This window comes from Neofelis nebulosa, chromosome 7 (genome assembly GCF_028018385.1).
Source record: "Neofelis nebulosa isolate mNeoNeb1 chromosome 7, mNeoNeb1.pri, whole genome shotgun sequence".
NCBI lineage: Eukaryota > Metazoa > Chordata > Mammalia > Carnivora > Felidae > Neofelis > Neofelis nebulosa.
The window spans coordinates 116959286-116979100 of NC_080788.1; the positions used below are offsets into that span (position 1 = coordinate 116959286).

The 19815-nt window shown below is 39.0% G+C and overlaps 1 protein-coding gene across 3 annotated transcripts; it reads right to left on the reverse strand.

Moving 5' to 3' along the window:
* Positions 1–1032: 1032 nt before the first annotated feature.
* LOC131517431 (cytochrome c oxidase assembly protein COX16 homolog, mitochondrial) lies at positions 1033–16922 on the reverse strand. Of its 3 annotated transcripts, none has more exons than XM_058739495.1 (4): positions 16709–16922; positions 14872–14943; positions 10113–10175; positions 1033–1361 (listed from the first exon to the last, which is right to left on the reverse strand). In XM_058739495.1, exons 1-4 carry the CDS (start codon positions 16775–16777, stop codon positions 1164–1166), a joined length of 402 nt encoding a protein of 133 aa, XP_058595478.1. In that variant the 5' UTR covers positions 16778–16922; the 3' UTR covers positions 1033–1163. The 3 variants fall into 3 exon arrangements, with proteins under 3 accessions (XP_058595478.1, XP_058595479.1, XP_058595480.1); XM_058739496.1 differs by lacking the exon at positions 1033–1361 and adding an exon at positions 6880–7220 and having other exon boundaries at positions 16709–16918; XM_058739497.1 differs by lacking the exons at positions 1033–1361; positions 10113–10175 and adding an exon at positions 6880–7220 and having other exon boundaries at positions 16709–16921.
* Positions 16923–19815: the final 2893 nt, after the last annotated feature.

Here is a 19815-nt window from a genome sequence, read left to right on the forward strand (position 1 = left end):
CTTGGGCAACTCGTCTCTTTTCCTCTGGCTTCATATTCCTCTTCTGTAAAATAAGGATCTTATTCAAAGATGGGTGATCTTTTGAGAAAATTTCACATTCTCTTATTCTGACATCTTAATAAATGCAGGCCCTACATCAATTGTAGGAGAAACGGAGGCTTTTAGCTGGCATAAACTGATGAAGCGTCTAGATTTTTTTCTAGCAAAGAGTAGGAGATCTTATTTTCTGGGGCCAACTGTGGCCTGAGTGCATGGATTGGCACTTGGCTATCTATGGGTTTCTCTGATCTTTACATACCAGAACTTAAGAGAAAGATCATGGTAAAAGCAATTAGCAAAGGAAAAGGGGGAAAGAGGGAACAAGACAACTGTGGTGCTTCTTGATTTCCTTAATGGGAAAGGAAAGAAGCAGACAGGGGACGGAAGGCTGCCCGTGGGGCCTTCACAATATTGTAAAGTCCAAGGAACAGCTTAGGAGTGGACACCTTTACACCACTTTTTCAAGATGTTTTCCCTGTGTGCTTCCCAATATACTTAGTCTGCTCGCCCAGGCCCTTCCCACAAAAATCACCAAACAAGCCTGAAGAACCTCCCTGCTGGGCCTTTGTTGGTGAAGAGCTGGGATTTCCGAAAGTGGGGTGTTTTCTCACACACGGTGTCCAATGTAGGATTTGGGAGTTTCTTTTCTTGTTCCCCAATGCCTGAGGAAAACTTGATTTGCCCAGAAGAAATTCTCTAGATCAAGGAAAAGGTGATGTGCAAGGACACCATCCCTTTATGGCAAAGGACTAAACATGCCCCCCGGCGGTGACATGGACTGGTGACTCATGCTGCTGAGGGCAGACCTCAGAGCTACCTGCCAGGGCCACTGTCCCAGATGGTCCCTCCCCACTCAGGTGCCCACCATGTGCGTCTGGGTACGTGTACATGTGTCTGTGGGGAGCAGGATGTTTGTGAAGCAGCAGGTTCGACGGCCCACCAGGAAGCTTTGATTATTACTGCCTGCAGGCATCTGATGCTCAGGAGCCCTGGTTTCTGGTGTCAAGGTTTATGTTGGCAAGAAAAGGGAGGTGAGAAAAAAACAGGAGAAAGCGGAGCACAAAGCACGAAGGCAGAGGGAATAGCTGTAGAAAGGGAGTAGAGCCCAGCTGGTTGGCAGCTCCTCAGAACACCAGATGTGGAAGATTTTCTCGTCTGTGCTTTGTTAGGACTCCTGGTTGTGGAGTGCAGGGTTCATGTGGTTCTGATGCGCTGAAGGCATCGACAGGTCCTTGGGGAGCCAACTCTGCACACAGAGGACACAAGTAGCTGAGGCGGCCGAGGCGATTCGCCCAGCCTGGAATCTCCTGGCCCCACGGGATCTAAAGGGAGAATGCAGAGGGAGAACAGTCAGGATTCAGGATTATGGGACCCCTATAGAGAGAGCAGCCCTACACCAGGGCTGGGCTTCACGGAGTCAGAGCCGCCAAATTGTCTTGTGTGGTCTTAGCACGCCCTCTGCTGGCGATAGGCAGTGACTCTAAGGCTTTCTCACACCAGGATGCTGGATGATGGGAGCATCACAGACGTCTCGTGCCTCTCAACCCTGTCGTCCTCGAATCTAGTCTCCACTCTCACAGTCTAAAAAATCCCACTGCAGAAATCTGTCGTCCACTTTCCCCCTATCATTTGCTGAGGCAGCTAGAAGGTTTAAACATTGTTTAAGGGTCAAAAGGCAGAAAACCAGTTTTTAAAAGTTTTTAATGAATTATTTGAAGCCATGACTTCAAACAGAATGTCTATCATCTGTAAGCAAACCATTTTTCATCTACTGGTCAATGATAGTACCAACCACTCCTTTATCACCTATCTTCTCTGCCTGTTTCTCTACTGAGTGCCTCGCATACTTCACTAGGTTAACTGGCTGAGACAACTACAAAACTCCCAATTCACAGGCAAGTTAACGGAGACTGAAGTGGGCTATGTAATCTGTGTAAGATTTGTAATCTGTTTGTCATGTTTGTAATCTGACAAACTGACAAGATTCCAGTTCAAGTCTATCGGTTTGTGTATTTTCCCACTGAACTTTGCTGTTTGCAGAAGGGACATAGATCATGCAGATCTTTCCACACAGGATTGTTACTGATAGATGTCTGTGCAATGTTATTAAAATACTGTTTTAGATGTGACATTTTGTGAAGAACTTCGTTATTACTAATAATTGTTACCTATTTAATAGCTAACATCTGTCGAGTACTTTCTCTATGCCATCGTTCTAAGCTTTACATAACTAACTCACATCAACTCTATGATGTTGCTACTGTTATTCCCATTTTCCACATGAGGAAACAGGGCCACCAAGTAGTTAAATATTTTTCCCAAGACTATACATGTATATTTAAATTATAGAATGTAACGTTCCTCACTAGGGTTCCTCACTAGTTCCCTGTGGCAGAAAAGAGCTTATTTTCTGTCAAGTGGTTTTCTGCATCTTGATAGGATTATGTGGTTTTCACTCTTAATTCTATTGATGTGGTATTACGTACTAATTTTTTAATGTTGTCAATCTTGCATTCCTGAGATAAACCTCACTTGATCATGATGTATAACTGTGTTATTGGATTCGTGTGCTCATATTTTGTTGAGGGTTTTTACATCTACATTCACAGGAGGTATTGGTCGGTAACTTTCTTGTTATGTCTTTGGTATTTTTATCAGGATACTAGTTTCATAAAATGAGTTAGGAAATGTTCCATTCTCTGCTACTTTTTTGGAAACGTTTGTAAAGAATTGGCATTTGTTCTTCTTTTGAATATTTGGTAGAATTCACAACAAAGCCATCCGGGTCTGGGTTTTTCTTTGTGGGTATTTTTTTTTTAAACCAATTCAGTACCTTATTATAGGTCTATTCAGATTTATATTCCTTCTTGAATCGGTTTTGGTAGTTTGTGTCTTTCTAGGAATTTGTTTATTTAACCTAAATTACCTAACTCATTGGCATAGAATTGCTTATAGCATTCCCTTAAAGTTTTTTTAATTTCTGTAAGGTTGCTAGTAATGTCCCCCTTACATTCCTGACTTTAATAATTTGGGTCTTGTTTCTTTTTTTATTTTAATCAGTCTAAAGGCTTGTCAATTTTGTTGCTCTTAAAAAAAAAAAAGAACTTTTGGTTTCATGGATTTCTCTATTGTGTTTATGTTCTCTTCCGTTTACTTCTTTCTAATCTTTACTTTCTGTTTGCTTTAGGTTTTGTTTGCTCTTCTTTTTCAAGTGTGTTAAGGTGAAAGGCTAAGTCACTAATTTGAGATCTTTTCTTGAAATAGATGTCTATAGCTACACATTTCAATCTAAGTGCTGTTTTGATACATCCCGTAGTTTTGGTATGTTGTATCTTCATTTGGATTCACCTAAAAGTATTTATTATTTCTGTTTTGATTTTTTCTCCAACCAGTTGGGGCATTCAATTACATTTCATTTTCATATACATGTAAATTTCCAAAATTTTCTCTATAGTTGATTTCTTACAGTCCTAGAACATGTTTGAAATTAGTATGATTTAAATCCTTTTAAATTTATTGAGGTTTGTTTTATGGCAAAAAGTTTATCCTGGAGAATGTTTCATGCGCACCTGAAAAGAATGTCTTCTTCTCTTGTTGGGTAATCCATAGATGTCAGGCCAAGTTGGTTTACAGTGTTGTTCAAGTCTTCCATTAACGTAGATAGATGGTCTTCTGCCTAGTTGTTCTATCCATTATTAAAGGTGGAGTACTTAGGTCTCCCACTGTAATTATAAAATTGCTTTTTTCTACATTTTTGCTTCTTATATTATTGGAATGTTGTTAGTTGTATATATGTTTTATAATCGTTGTATCTTGACTATTGACCATTTATCATTATAAAATGTTCTTCTTTGTCTCTTGGAATAATTTTTGCCTCAAAGTATACTTTTTCTGATATTAGACAGCCAAAGCAGCTCTCTTTGGTTACTATTTGCATGGTATACATTTTTCCATCCTTATACTCTGAACTTACAGTGTCTCTGAATCTAAAGTGAGCCTCTTGTAGACAGCATACAACTGGATCATGTTTTTTTTATCCATTCTGTCAATCTCTGCTTTTAAATTTGTGAATATAATTCTTTTATACTTAATGTAAATTGATAGGGGCACCTGGATGGCTCAGTCGGTTAAGCATCCAACTTCAGCTCAGGTCATGATCTCACGGTTTGTGGGTTCGAGCCCCACATCAGGCTCTGTGCTGACAACTTAGAGCCTGGAACCTGCTTTGGATTCTGTGTCTCCCTCTCTATCTGCCCCCCTTCCCCCTTCCTCCCCCCCCCCCCCCCGCTCATGCTCTCTCTCTCTCAAAAATAAACATTAAAAAAAATTTCATTAATGTAAATTGATAAGTACCCTTTCGTCTATTTTTACTATTTCCTACCTGTCTTTTGTATTTGTTTCTTTTGCTTTCTTTTGTATTAGGAAGATATTTTCTAGTGTAACATTTAATACCTTTTATGATTTTTAACTACATTTTTGAGTGATTTTCTTAAAGCTTACTCTAGGGCTTACAATATACATATTACTTACCAGAATCTACTTCAGATTTATACTAACTTAATTCCAGTAAGATATAAAAACTTTCTTCCTATTTACCCTGATCTTTCCCTACTTTCTTGGTGCTATTATTTTTATACATATTATAGCTATGCATTTCACAAACCCAACAAACATTATAATTATTGATTTATGCTCTTCTATGTATTTGGAACAAGTTTTAAAAAATTATTTATAAACTTAAATACTAGCCTTCTTATTTATGTTTGGTTCTCTTCTTTGCTTCCTGTGGATTCAGTTATCTGGTATCATTTCCTTGCCCCAGTAAAGCTTCATTCCCACTCCATTCTTTTGCTGTATTATTGTCTAATATATTACATTTCTATATGTAGACCTCAAAATACATTTTATAGAAAGGGTTTTACTTGTTCTTAAACAAATTAAGAAGGGGAAAAATTGTAATTGTACTTTTTTTTTTAAGTTTATTTATTTATTTTGAGAGGTGGGAGGGGCAGAGAGAAAGGAAGAGAGAGAATCCCAAGCAGGCTCCATGCTGCCAGTGCAGAGTCTGATGTGGGGCTCGGACTCACAAACCATGAGATCATGACCTGAGCCAAAACCAACGGTCGGATACTTAAGCAACTGAGCCACCCACATGCCCCTGTAGTTGTACTTCGTAAAAAATAATTACCCAATTACCTTTATCAGTGCTCTTTTGTCATTTCTTATGGATTTAACTACTTTCTGGTATCATTTCCCTCTCTCTTTCCTCAGTCATGTCTATTCTTTTTTTTTTTCTTTAGTCATGTCTATTGATGACCCTATCAAAGGCATTTCTGTTACACGGTTTTTGATTTCTAGAATTTCCCTTTAATTCTTAAAACTTCCATCTCACTGCTTACATTACCCATCTGTTCTTGCATGTTGTGTATTTTTTCCATCAGAACTCTAAACATCTTAATCATAGTTATTTTAAAGTATCAATCTGATAAATCCAATATTCCTACCATATATGAATCTGATTATAATGCTTGGCCTTTTCAAACTGTGCCTTTTGTATTTGAGTATGCCTTGTAGTTTCTTCGTTCAAAGTTGGACACGATATCCAGTTGGACTGGGTAAAAGAAACTCCAGTGAAGAGCCTTTAGGGATGTGGTGGTAATGTGAAGGGGGAGGGGAACATTCTATAATCTTATGATTAGGTCTCAGTCTTCTAGTCATCGTGGTCCCACATGACCTTCACGACTACTTTTCAGTCTTCCTCCCCACATCCTCACCCCATTTAGGTGAACAGGAAGGCTAGAAGGGGCTGATGTCGGGTATTTCCCTTACCCCAGAGTTGGTTAGATTCTGGTAAAATCCAGTGTGATTAGTCTCTAGCAAAAGTCTCCTTTGAGGCCAGGCTTTTGTTAAAGAGAACAAAATTTAGGGGACATATTTCAGAATAGTTAATTTTTCCTCCCCCTACTGAAATCACAAGATTTTCCTCTAATATTCACTGCAAGAACCTGGTGGGGCCCCAGGAAGTAAACCTCATAAAAGTGTGCCCCTGGCCTGGTCTCTAGGAGTTTTTAACTCAAATTAGTCCATGCTCAGTCTCCAGTAATTAGGCAATTACCCTTTAAGCATTCCTACCTGGTGTGGCTTCCAGGTGGTTTCTCCTCCAGGTAACCTGTGATCCTCTGTATTTGCGCGTCTCAAATTTTCCAGTGGTGGTTTTGTTCTGTGTCCTCAATTCCTCATGGATCAAAGAATGGTTGTTGATTTTCAGTTTTTTCAGCTTATCCTTTGTGTGAGGATAGGAGGTGTGACTTCGAAGGTTCCTATCTGTTGGACCGGAAACTGAAGTCCCCTATGCAGTTTTTAAAGAAACTGCCAAAGAATTTTCTAGACCACTTGTACCATTTTACATTATACCAGCAATGTGTTTGAGATCTAGTTTCTCCACATCTTTGCCAGCATTTGGAATTGTCCCTTTTTTATTTTAGCTGTTCTAATAAATGTGTAGTGATTTCTCAGTGTAGTCTAAATTTGTATTTCCCTAATGACTAGTGATGTCAATCATTCTTTTCAGGTGCCTGTTTGCCATTCATATACCCTCTCCAGTGAAATGTCACTTTATGTCTTTTGACCATTTTCTGATTGGATTGTTTGCTTTTTTACAATTGAGTTTTTGGAGCTCTTTATATATTCTAGCTATGAGTCTTTTAGCAGATATGTGGTCGACAAATATTTTCTCTCAGTCTGGAGAGGTATTTTCTTAACATGTTCTAATGGCATCAATGCAATCATCAGGTTAAGACTTTGGAGACTGATTAGTAGTATTATAAGCAAAACCAAAACTCTTATCAGCCTGTGATCAGTATTATTTTTCTACATACGTTTGACATAAAATCACCGTGCAATGTTACTTTGACTTTTATCAAAAGTATCTGTCATCGCATTGCTCGCATCCAGGCTTCTGCAGGTCTGAGATTTTCTTCCCACTGAATATGTAGCAAGAATTCCAGTGGATGGCATTTTTGTCAAAAAGAAAAAAAGAAAGAAAGAAAAGAATCCACTTAGGTTGTCTTAGTCTTAGTCTTAAGGATTTCTGGATTTCGCCCTTGGAGGAGGTCAGGATCTTCCCAAGGCCTGGGTCCTCGAATATTCTTCCAGTCATCAAAAGTGGAATCCTTTATTTTCTATATAGCCACAAAAATTAAAGCATATATATTAGTGTAGGAGGCATGTAGCTTTGATTAGGACATCACTGATTCATCAATGAATAAATTTGTGGAAAAAATCCAATTTTAGCAAATAAATCAACTGCATATCATGCATAATAATTGAAGAAATGGCATATCTCTTAGGGTTTGGAAGTTTTCTCGCTTGCTAGTCATGTTAATTAGACTATCTTTCCCCCCCATCAGAATAAAATTATCAAATTATAGAGGGTCTACATGCTTTATTTCTGAGAATACAAAGAAAGGGAAAAAGCTGGGAAAACAAAAATCCAATTCCGAAGGTTAAACGAACATAATAATGACTAGCATGGGTTAGCATGGGTAAAGGTAGTAAGTAAGAGGGGAAAAACAAAGGTAGAGACCCTAATGCCTGCTAGAAGGAAGAAAAGAGGCCAAGATGATTTGTCCTGCACATGAGAAATGAGCCTGAGCCAGAGAATGAAAAGACATTCCCCAGAGCTGCCATGAGCCAATCCCTTTCAGTCAGTAAAACCTAGTTTCAACCAGTCTGGATCACTGTACCTTCAGTGAGTGTGAAGTATCTCTCAGCACAGAGGTAGGATAAAGGGAAGAATATAAAGGTTTCTTCACCCTTCAACACCACTCTGACAACAAGTTTTCTACAACTGCTTTATCTGTTCTCGAATTACTACTGAAATAATATAGAAAAAGAGACTCACAGAACACAGAATAGCTTATATCCAAAGATAAGGAAAATGACATAAATTTACATGGACCCTGGTAACAAAAATAAAAAGGAGCATTTCTCTTTTACTAAGAAGCTGTATAACCTTGGGGCACCTGGGTGGCTCAGTCAGTCAAGCATCCGACTTTGGCTCAGGTCACAATCTTGCAGTTCACGATTTCGAGCCCCGCATCAGGCTCTGTGCTGACAGCTCAGAGCCTGGAGTCTGCTTTGGATTCTGCGTTTCCCTCCTTCTCTCTGCCCGTCCCCCACTCACACTGTCTCTCTCTCTCTCTCTCTCTGTCAAAAATAAACATTAAAAAAAAAAAAAAAAGAAGAAGCTGTATAACCTTGGACAAGTGATTTAAGCTGTCTGGGCACTATTCCCTCCTAAGTAATAATAAAAAGGCTTGACCAAATGGTCTACATGGTTTCTTCAGTTCTCAAATTCTATGATTTCCAAAATAAGTAAAGAAAAATTTATCCCCAGACAAACCCTCCAGAGCCATCACTACTGACATAGTGCTTATAGACTGAGAAGGAGCAAGTTACAGGTTTTGAAAAACTAGTGGGGAAGCAGAGAACTTAACCACTCTCTAAATTTCACTTATAGGATGTCTGTATTAAATATATGTGGATGAACAAGATTGTACTAATTTAAGGTGCAGGAGAGTAAATTATTTTAAAGTTTAGTTATGAAATGATTCAGTTACAAAAAGGTCTGAAGAAAGAATAATGGCCTCTACCCAGGTAACGTAAGATATATGCTCAAGAGAACTGAAGAATAATTCTTCGATGGGATGCAAGTTGGTAAAACAACTTCACGTGAGAGGGTTCCAAGTCTTCAAAGATCTTTGGTGAATGAAAGAGTCTCTGTGGAATTCTGCAAAACATGTACGGTCACTGAAGACTACACCGTACACGTGGTGGGCAAGACCACTTACAGCTTACCACTTAACCAACTGCTACAGAACTGAGTACGGAACGGAATCAAGAAGAAAGCGGTGTCAATACTGATTTTCAGCCCTGCTGGTGTGGGACCTCTCTTTAATACCGAGTTGCTCCTTTGGCACACAGCTTAGACACCAAAAGCTAGTCTTTAGAAATAAGGATCATGCCAAGAGGAAGACCCGCGTTAGACTCAGTCCAACAGAGCTTAAGGCCAAGCTCTGACAAGATCCTCTGGGGAGGCAATTTGGAGAATGAGTCTCATAGGGTTACAGCAGTTTAGGGAACGCCAAAGTCTTTCCACAGATCCTCCCTCAAAAAGACAAAACCGAGCTCAAAATGATCAGCCAATAATTGAAGTGCCTGCTAAAATGAGAGTCAACGTTCTTCAATGTATTATTTATAATGTTCACCTTTCAAGCAAAAATGATCAAACATACAAAGAAATGGGAAAATATGACCCACAGTCAAAAAAATGAACGGACTCCAAGAAATGGAGCACACCCTCCTCACCACATCCTATATTAAACACTTTGGTTTCTGATCAGATGGGTGGAAAATGACACCTCATTATAACTTTAACTAACATTCCTGTAAGTTTAGTACCTCTTTATATGTCTAAGAATGATATTTATTTCCTTTTCTCTGTAGTCTTTACACGCTTTGCCCATGTTCCTACTGCCCACCTAAATTGTTAAACTTTTCCGTACTGATCTGCAGACGCTCTTCATATTTAAATTAATTCATCATGATAAGATAAACAACAGTTTTAGGATGTCTCATTTAACCAGTGACTTTATATACATTTTTTAAGGCTGAACTTTTGAATTTTTATATATAAACTCATCAATCTTTCCCTGTAAAGCTTTGGAATTTTGTATCACATTTAAATCAGCTTTTCTGACTCAAGACCACAGAAAAGAATCTCCATTTTTTTTTTCTCCTAGTATTTTTAGCATTGCTTTTTTATTTTTAAATTCTTGTTCCATCTAGAATTCATCCATTTATAGTATATGAAATATAGATCCATCCTTATTTTCTTTCCAAATGACTACATAGTTAGTTGCCCTGATACCATACTGTTTAAGATAAATAATTTTCTTCTGCACTGGTAATCATTTCCGTTAACTTTAAGAGAGAGCGAATCAGTCACCGACCGGGAAGACGGTTACAAAAGAGAGGCTCTATTAACATACAATACATATTAACGTATGTACCTCATACTCTGATTCCAATGACACTTTATTCATTTTCAGCTTTTTTTCTAATTCAGGATCAATCTGTAGAAAAGAAAGAGGAGCCGTAAGTTGTTCAAGTCTCTTACATTCAACTGTGAATGTAAAAAGTTATATAAGGGATGGCTGGGGTGGTGTGGCAGGTGACAAACACGCGACAAAATCTCTCCCACCCGATAGCGTAATGACAGCTAACGTACTACCACCACTACTGTAATTATCAGCAGCCTGTATTCGCCAGCACTCTTCATATGCCAGGCATTCTGACATACATTATCTCTTGTAATCCTCACCGAAACTTATGAGATAATTATTATGATGATGGAGTTCGAATCACTTGTTGAAGAGGAAGAAACTGGCTTTGAAACTTGGCCCTCTGCCTCCAGAGTCCATGCTGTTAACAACCACCCTAAATAATAAATAACATAAAATACAAACAAAATAACATAAAAATACTAATAAGTATAGTGCTGCTCTTGAAAACAAAAAATAAGACCTTCAATACACCTGAAATAAAGAAGCATCGAAGAAAAAATTCAACAGGAGTCCACAGTAGTAAACAGGAGCTGATGCCATGTTACCTATGCGTGGCAAAGTGTTGAGGAAAGAAGAATGTGATCACTGAAATTGATAAACAACAGAACCCAAATTAAAATAAATGGAATAGCAGAATAGTAACTGAACACAGCTTAAGACCATTAATACACTAGGGTGCCTGGGTGGCTCAGTTGATTGAGTGTCCGACTTCAGCTCAGGTCATGATCCCAAGGTCATGAGATCGAGCCCCGTGTCAGGGTCCACACTGAAGGTGGAGCCAGCTTGGGATTCTCTGTCTCCCTCTCTGTCTCTCTGCCTTTTCCCCACTCATGCTCTCTCTTTCTCAAAATAAATAAACTTAATTAAAAAAAAAAAAGACCGTTAATACACTAGAAATACCATTAGAATAATGCACAAGAATTGGGATGAAGGAAAGAGAAGGCCTATGAGGAAAGCTACATCTAAAAGCCCCAATATAGTTCTGTTAGGGATTTCAGAATTAGAGAACAGAGAGAATGGAGGAAGGGATATAATTAAATAATTGACCAGTAATTAACTGAGTAATATTTAGAAAAGCATGAGTCCTCAGCCTGAAACAACACAAGAAAAAATAACCACAACAAAACAAAAACAGCCTATTCTTAATTGAGTAATAGTAAAGTGTTAGAATATTAAGAATAGGGGCGCCTGGGTGGCTCAGTCTGACTGAGTGTCTGACTTCAGCTCAGGTCATGATCTCGCGTTCAGTGGAGTTCAAGCCCTATGTCAGGCTTTGTGCTGACAGCTCAGAGCCTGGAGCCTGCTTCGGATTCTGTGTCTCCTTCTCTCTCTGCCCCTCCCCAATTTGTGCTCTCTCTCTCAAAAATAAATAAACATTAAAAAAAATAACACAGTCATTTGGCTTTCTCTTTCAGTGATGTTTGGACCATGCTGGCATTGGTATCATAACTGTTCTCATTCTCATTATCTAAATCTTAGAAAACATGATCACAATATTAACAATGTTAAGAATTAAACTAGCTCTATTTCAAAGGAAAAAGAAAGACTTAATACTCAGGATTATAATGCACTTATATGCACACTTAGGTCATATTACTTGTAGCGATGCAACAATGGATGGTCCATTATTGTAGTTCCATGGTTGTTAGTATTAAGAGTCAGGAGAACAAAAAAGAACCACCACCACTAAGAATGGCGATAAGGTAGATAAGGGGTGTCTGGGTGGCTCAGGTCAAAATCACAGTTCGTGAGTCTGGGTTCTCTGCTTCTGGCTCTCTGCGTTCCGCTCTCTGCATCCAGTTCTCTACATTGAGCTCTCTGGTGTCAGCACAGAGCCCATTTCAGATCCCACTTCAGATCCTCTATTCCCCTTTCTCTCTGCCCCTCCCCCATTTGCACTCGGTCTCTCTCAAAATAAATAAGTAACCTAAAAAAAAAGCAAAAGAATGGCATAAACTATGCCCTATGTATTTCACACAAGAATTGAAAGCTAGTGCTTTCAGTTCATTTTTTTAGCCCACCTCTTGGATTCTGTACTTTCCTTTCCACTTTCCTTACCAATGACTGAAAAGCAGGAGTTTCTGTGTTCTGGGATGCCAGACTTTCAGTACTAAAATCAGGACATTTCCAGGCAAACTAAGATGGCCAGTCATTCCAAATCAATACTGTCTTTCTCCACCCTTCTCAACACTTCTCAGCTGAACTTATCCTAGTCTTTCTCAATGACATTTGTACTCTCAACCTCAGACTTGATCCCCCCCTTAATCTCAGCAATTCTGTCCTTTTGACTCCCCCTTGCTCTTGGTCTCTCAACCCTAATAACCCCAGTTGACCTCAATGAATCATCCTGTTAATCCCTCTCACATTCAGTCCACCTTATCCTCTTTATCTTGTCTGAACTCAATCTCACCCAAACACTGACTCTTGACTTCATCTGAGTTTGACTTCTGAACATCAACCAACCTGGACTTCTCAATCTCAGGTCTTGTCCTCTGATCCTTCTCACTTGAACTCTGTCCACTCAGCCTCCTCCCATAGGCTTGACCAACCGCATCCTCTCAACCTTGTTCTCGTCAACCAACCTTGTCCTCTCAATTGCAATGAACCTCATTCTATTTCACCTTTCTTCTCTTTAAGCCCATCTTCTAAACTTCTTCTATTAATGCAATCTCCCTCATTCTCTCTCCTTAACTCGGTGAATGGCATCACCATTTATCCAGTCCACAAAACCAAAACCTCAAGCTGTGCAAGACATATTCATTTTTTTTATATTATATACATCACATTAGTCATCAAATACTATCAATTAGCTGCTAAAATTTTTTTTTTTCTGGAACCCATTTATTTCTAACTTCATTGCAAATATTTTATTTCAAGTTTCATTACTGTCCATGTGTACTACTGCCAAAGCACCCTAACAGGTCTCAACTCTCCCCTTCCACCTTGCTCAATCCCATCCATCTTGTCCCATCCATGGCCAGAGGGATTTCTAAAATGAACATCTGACGATATGCCCAATACTCCTCCTGTGTTATAGAATATCATTTTCAACATTTAGCTAACACTCATCCAATTTTTTTTTAAAGTTTATTTTGAGAGAGAGAGAGAGAGCACGTACATGTGCTCAAGGGAGGGGAAGAAAGAGAGGAAAAGAACGAATCCCAAACAGGCTCTATTCTGTCAGCATGTGGAGCCCCACATGGGGCTCCAACCCACAAACTCTGAGATCTGTGAGATCTGTGAGATCTGTGAGAAACTGTGAGATCATGACTTGGGCTGAAATCAAGAGTCAGACTGAGCCGCCCAGGTGACCCAACACTTACTCATTCGTAGGGTCGTAATTCAAAGGTTAATGCCTCTAGCAAACCTTCTGTGATACCCCTTTCCCAAGTCTAAATTGTATGTCTCTAGTAATGTTTTATGCAAAACTCTAATATAGCATTTTACTGGGCAATGATGTAATTTGTTTGACTACATTTTTATACTGGATGTCTTCCAGCCTAAATTATGCCATAAGCTTTGTAAGTACTAATTTCTTGAATCTTTATCTATAGGATCTGCCACATGATAAATACATATGACAAATATTCAATTATTTTTCAAATATGTACAGTCATCCCACTTCCAAAAGTCAGATTATTATAACTTTCATCTTAAAGGGAAAGGGAAAAAAATTCCTTAATAAAATAAGTAGGATGCTAACAGACACTTTTTAATACAGTTGATAATTGCTCTATTACCCCACAGAAATCACACATTCTTTTTAAATTTAATATTTACTCTAATATCTAATATCTCTAAGACTAGTTGGAATTGGCATTTCTCTTAAGTCATAAAATTAACTGAGAAAACTAAATAGGCCTTTACTCTTTATTTTCCTATCGATAATTATTAATTAATATTATATATTATATATATTTCATTAGCAGACCTCAGTAACATTGGTAGTAAATCATATATATATTTCATCACACATATATATTTATATTTATATATAATATGAATATTAAATATCTTATATATATTTATATATAAATAACTTGGGAAAAACTCAAATATCACAAATGGCCACAAACAAAAACTACATATTTCTGAAAGAATTAACCAGGGTTCTTATGTAACACTTGGCTTGAATTTTTAAGTAACCGTGTAATCACAGAAGGTGAGAATCCTAACACTACCTCGAAATAGTCATGTAACCTTAGGCAAGTTACTTAAGTTCTCTGAACCTCAGCTTCCTCACCTGTAAATTTCATATATATATATACACACACACACATATATAATTTATTATTTATAATGAAAACAATTTTCTTTTACTGTTAGTATATCAGTTTATATATCCATATAATTTATAAAATTACTGGTATTAATATGAAATGGAGAAATAAAATGGGAGTGAAACTGTCCCACATTTTTCAGTCCCTCCTAAATCCTAAAAACAACTACACCAGAGTCCATTTTATTGGAGAATACAGTATTGTAAATTTTCCAATGATGAAGAAGATTACTAAATTCTTTACATTTCATGATTCATTTCCAGATCATCACTCATGTTGTCTTACAGAATAAGGAAAAGTCCAAAGATTATATGGCCACCTTGAAAAGCAAGACAAAACTCAGACTGTTTAACACTGCATATACACATGTAAACCAGAACATACATATACACAGACACATGCTGAACACCAATTACAGTCCTTACTTTAATTTTCACAGCATCGTAGCGGATTTGTGAAAACTCACGAAGACCAAAAGAACCTCCAACAATCAGCACCTAAAACAAAGAAAGGAAACAATGAAACAAAATAGAAGTGCAAAATTCAGTCTAGCTATAGATTATTTATCTAAATGCCAACAGTGACCGCTTATATGAAATCCGATAGATTATTTTTCCTGGTGAGTTGCCATTCATCTGTTCAGAGTAAGTGCAGTATATACCATTACAAGAAAACATTTTAGCCCGTTACCAAATACCAGAATCAGTACCCCATACTCGACCTGGTTTGGACAAGAAGGGAAGGAAAGTAGCATTAACATATACCTGGTATTCCAAGTCCTCTTCCGTATGTTGTTGAATAAAGATCCTAGGAAGCATTAATACTTATCCAAGAAAGGAAATAACTTCAGTTTGAAGATAAATGTAGTACAGTAATTACGGCATATTTGACTGATACTCGATGAAAAGGATGTATCTTTTGAGGTCTTTCCAGTAGTGCTGGGTTTCACAGCACTGAATTCAACATCTTCCTCTTCAATATTATTTATATGTTTAGGATTCATATTTTAAAACATGGTCCTCTAGGTCCAGTATAGACATAGAGACAAATATAGAGTAACATGTTTGGGGGAAAGGCTACTATGGTACTTTCCATTCCAAGAAATAAAACAAAACAGGAAACCTCTAAGTATCTAGAAGGTACTTCAACACTAGTGGTTTTAAGATCCGGCTTTGGTGATTTTGAAAAATAAGAAACAAAATCATACTGGCATTCACTGGCACATGCAGGTGACCTCAGGTTAGTGGCCACAATCACAATGCTTCTGAATGGATCTCCTTTTTGGGGCAAAGGAATCTATAGAGAGGATGGTTTTTACACATGCCCTGTGATCTACACAAATATAATTACTACACTACCTTTTAAGGCAGTTTTCTTTAAACTTTTTTTAAGGTCACTTCTCTCCTTTTGTTCTGCTAAAATGCACAAAGCTGGTGTCTTCACCTACACCAACACCTATTCATTCCAAAGTAATAAACTATTATGTATTTAAAACAAAGTGGCTTTTGTCCACATGCTGTACTGAAATTGTTTCATTTACTATGACATCAAGACTTGCTGAAGCAAAATAACTTGCCAAGGTGGATCAGCAAGTAAGAGGGGTTGTTGGGCTGGATTCCAACTCTGGTTGGTGTCATGTCAACCTCAACCTGTATCTTCAAAGATGAATGAGATCTTCAGGGAACTCGGTGTAGGGCTGTAGACAAACATATAAACACCACAACTACTTTCAATGTGCCTTAAAGTTATCAATTATAATTTAGCGACTTTTGAAAGCTGTTACAGTGTGGCAGGTACGGTGCTAACCACTCAATTCACAAGGTTTTACTGAACTCCTAACAACAACCCGGGAAGAATTAAACCAGTTCACAAACCAGGAAGCTGAAATATAGAGATGCCCGAAATTGTACAGTTAAAGTAAATACATCTATTTCGACGATCCACAGCATCGTCAAAGGGTAGCAACAGGTTAAAAAGGCAAGTTTAGTAATCACCCAGTGCTGGAATAAAAGCTGGTTCTGACCTCGCTCTCTGAAGCACATCCTGGTAACTCTTAGGGAGGGTAAAAGATCCCAATACCGGCGGGGGCAGAAGTCTAAGACTGCCTAGAAGCCTCTTCCTAGCCCAGGTTGCTGCTCCCCGACGGCCGCATCACAGACCCTAGCAGCCAGGATCCTGCCCACCTCGAGGGCTCCACCCCTTTCGGAATCCGGACCCACCCCTTCCGGAATCCCGCCCCACACGTTTTCCTCCTGCGCTCACCAGCATGGGGACTCCGTAGCGAAGGGTCTTGTTCTTGCGCAGGGCGCGCATCACCGCTTGTGTAGACATGACTGAACTCTCCGACGCACTTGGACGTCTAGCTCAACAGGCCCAGCGCGGCCTCCCGAATCTCGGCAGCTCGAGCTCCCTCCCCACGAGGAAGTCCTTCACTCGCCTCCTTTCCTTGGTCTCCCGATACTCGGTCCTCCCTTGATAGGCCTCCTCCAGGCAAAAGCAGTCGATGCGTCGTAACACGCTAGCGCGTCCGGGCGGAAATTCGAGTGTCGGCGGTTTGGTTCCGGCACTCTGGTTTGCAATCGGGACTGCGGCGTGTAACCCTGTCTGTAGTCGTAGTCCTAAGCAAATGATGTCGAAACCCGTACCTCCCACGTTTGGGGTCTTGGCCAACGTCTTCCTACCTTCCCAAGCATATAGCCGCTCTATAAAGTCAGCTAACCAAAAAGAAAAAAAAAAAAAAAATTGAAGCTAGTACTACAGTTTCTTGTACTCTGGCTCTTTGTAGGATGGGGAGTTTACCGGCTTGATGGAGATTTTTAGAAATAAACCGCCACGAAGGGGTAGGTTGAGTGGCAATCAGTGTAGTACCTTGCTATCACTGAACATTTAATGCTAGTACTTTTACTGCCAGATAGCCTGTAATCTTCAGCCGTTTATGAATGCCCATTTTCCAATCACTCCGCAACCCTCCGGCACACATTTTTGCAGGTCATTCGAAGGTTCGAAGACAACAGCGATGAAAAAAATAACAATCCCTGTCTTAAAGAAAGAAGCTGGCAGTTTAATGGGCAAACAAATGAACGTGCCGTAAGTACGGCGGTTGCTTAGGAAACAGCTCCCACGTGCCATTTGCCAGGTGAGTCAGAAAAAGCCTCACCTACCGAGTACTATTTGAGATGCCATAATAGTATAAAATACAGGTGACACGGGGTAACATTTCCCAGGCTAGCCCTGAAATCTTTCCATCTGCCCCTGCCTCTAGTGCCACCGAAACGTTCGTAGTTGAATCCTTTGTTATCTTTCCACATACTGAAGTCACCCCTGAGTGGTCTTCAGAAGAGAAATACCAGCTCTGCCTTTCAGCTGCTCTAATAATAGGCCCATGGGGTCAAATATGATAAAACAAACAGAACCCGAATGGTGGTTCTCAAGTCTTCCACACTGCTGAAAAGTTATTCAAAAAGCATAAACAATGAGATTCTCTTGGTTGGCTTTGTTCTTTGCCTACAGTAGTGACTCCAATTTTCTTAGCAAGGAACTTCGGGCCCTTTGTAATATAGTATGACTTTGGCCTGCATTTTCTACCGCTCTTCCTCACTCACTCCATACTCCCATCTTGGAAGAGATATTATTCCATGAGTATTGCATGAACTTCCACATCTTCAAAATGCAGTTTCAGGGACACCAGTAAGCCTCCCTTACTCCACAGGAGATATAAATTCTTCCCTCCTCAGAGCTGGAGTAGCCTTTGACTAATACATATCACACTGTATTACCAGTCTTAGTGTATGAAGCCATTGTTGCTCCGAATAGCATAAAAGCAAAATGAAAACAGGAGAGAAGGAAGGATACTTCAGAGTTTGAATTTGAACCTCGGGATTTACTTTTTGGTTCTGAGGCTGAGGAAATTAGTCAAACCTCTCCACCCCCTTTTCCCTAAAGAAGCATCACATGAACTGATCCAAGGGAGAGTTTGAAGTGATCAGGACAAGCTTTATTAAAGGGAGACTGAAAATTCCTCACCCCTATTTCTCCAATCTTCTATAACCCCAATCTGTCCAAGGAAGAAACTTCTTGCAAACTGGGGAACATTTAGCCTGAGAGGTTAAGTCAAACTACCCAGTGGGGAGTGCTGGGGAAAAACTATGTAGATTCATGGGAAAGAGTCTGGAACAGTTATAGAATGCAGGAAAATTTAGGATTGAAGGAATGGCCTTATAAACAATGTTGCTATGTTTTATGAATAGGGTCTCCTTCAATGTGATTTTGTTGTACTTTATTTTGAATTGTTTGACTTTTGCTGTTTGTTGTATATTTGTTCATTTAATTCATCTCTCTGCAGAGAAGGAACCAGATAGGGTCATGAGATTTCTTACAGAATGTATTGTGAAGGATGCAAATTTTGCATATAGCTTTCCTTCTTTCCTCATTCACTTCCTTTCAATATTTCAGAACTCATAGAGCATCCAGGTTAGTTCCGTATTATTTCTCCCACTTTCCCTCATATCCTAGATGTGAAGGGCACTCCTCTAAAGTCCAGGCCTTTTCCTACCTTCTCACTATATAAAACCTCTCCCTACTGGATCAAACACCAGTAAATGCTTACTGCATTAAGCTAGTAGTTAATAAGGGATTAAGTCGTACACATATATTCTAGGTAATGCTGTAGCTAATAATCTGCTACCCTTTTTAGATAAAGCATATATTCAATTTAGGTAAATATAGGTCTTCAGTCTCTCATTTGTTCCGTTATTTAAGTAAGCATCTATGAGATGGCTCTGAAGGAGCAACTAAATAGTAAAAATTACAAGTATGCTGGAAGATTGTCAGGGAGCAAAATTTGGAGCGATGGGAAATTTAAATGCCTAACAAATAATATTATATAGGTGGTAAACCCCATTGTCTGTTTAGTGCTCACCTTAAACATTACTACGGTATACCTCAGTTTCTCTGTTAAATCCAAATAAGTGATATTTGTCACCCTTTTTATATTTCTTACAAAGCCCACAAAATTCTTCATCAGTATGGGCTCTGTTGCCTTCTCAGAAACACGACTCAAATCCCATCTGTGCTTTCAGTGTTCATCAACAGTCACAGTGTTGATTCAGCCATCCCAACTGTCATACTTCCAAGGGGGAGGATATGAAAATGCACATCCAGGAAACAAGGCATCTCCACCACCCATGCTAGTCTTTTAGGACTCATATGTTTTTGATATGTAGGCAAGTTATGTTTTCCTCCAGTATCTGCTGTACCATCACTTAACTCGTGCCAGTATATAGGAGCATTCGTATCAAAATGACCAATCTTGAGAGCTTTAGCACTAAGGTTAAGTTTTAGAACTGTGGCCAAACTTAATGGCTATGGGT

What these genes read in the sequence shown, in the direction of transcription:
- LOC131517431 (XM_058739495.1), bottom strand. Translation starts at nt 16,777, where the DNA reads ATGTCTACACAAGCGGTGATGCGCGCCCTGCGCAAGAACAAGACCCTT. An exon ending in ACGATGCTGTGAAAATTAAA is followed by an intron (nt 10,176 to 14,871) that starts GTAAGGACTGTA and finishes TCTTTTCTACAG; the next exon opens with ATTGATCCTGAATTAGAAAA. An exon ending in CATTGGAATCAGAGTATGAG is followed by an intron (nt 1,362 to 10,112) that starts GTACATACGTTA and finishes TTCTCCCTTTAG; the next exon opens with ATCCCGTGGGGCCAGGAGAT.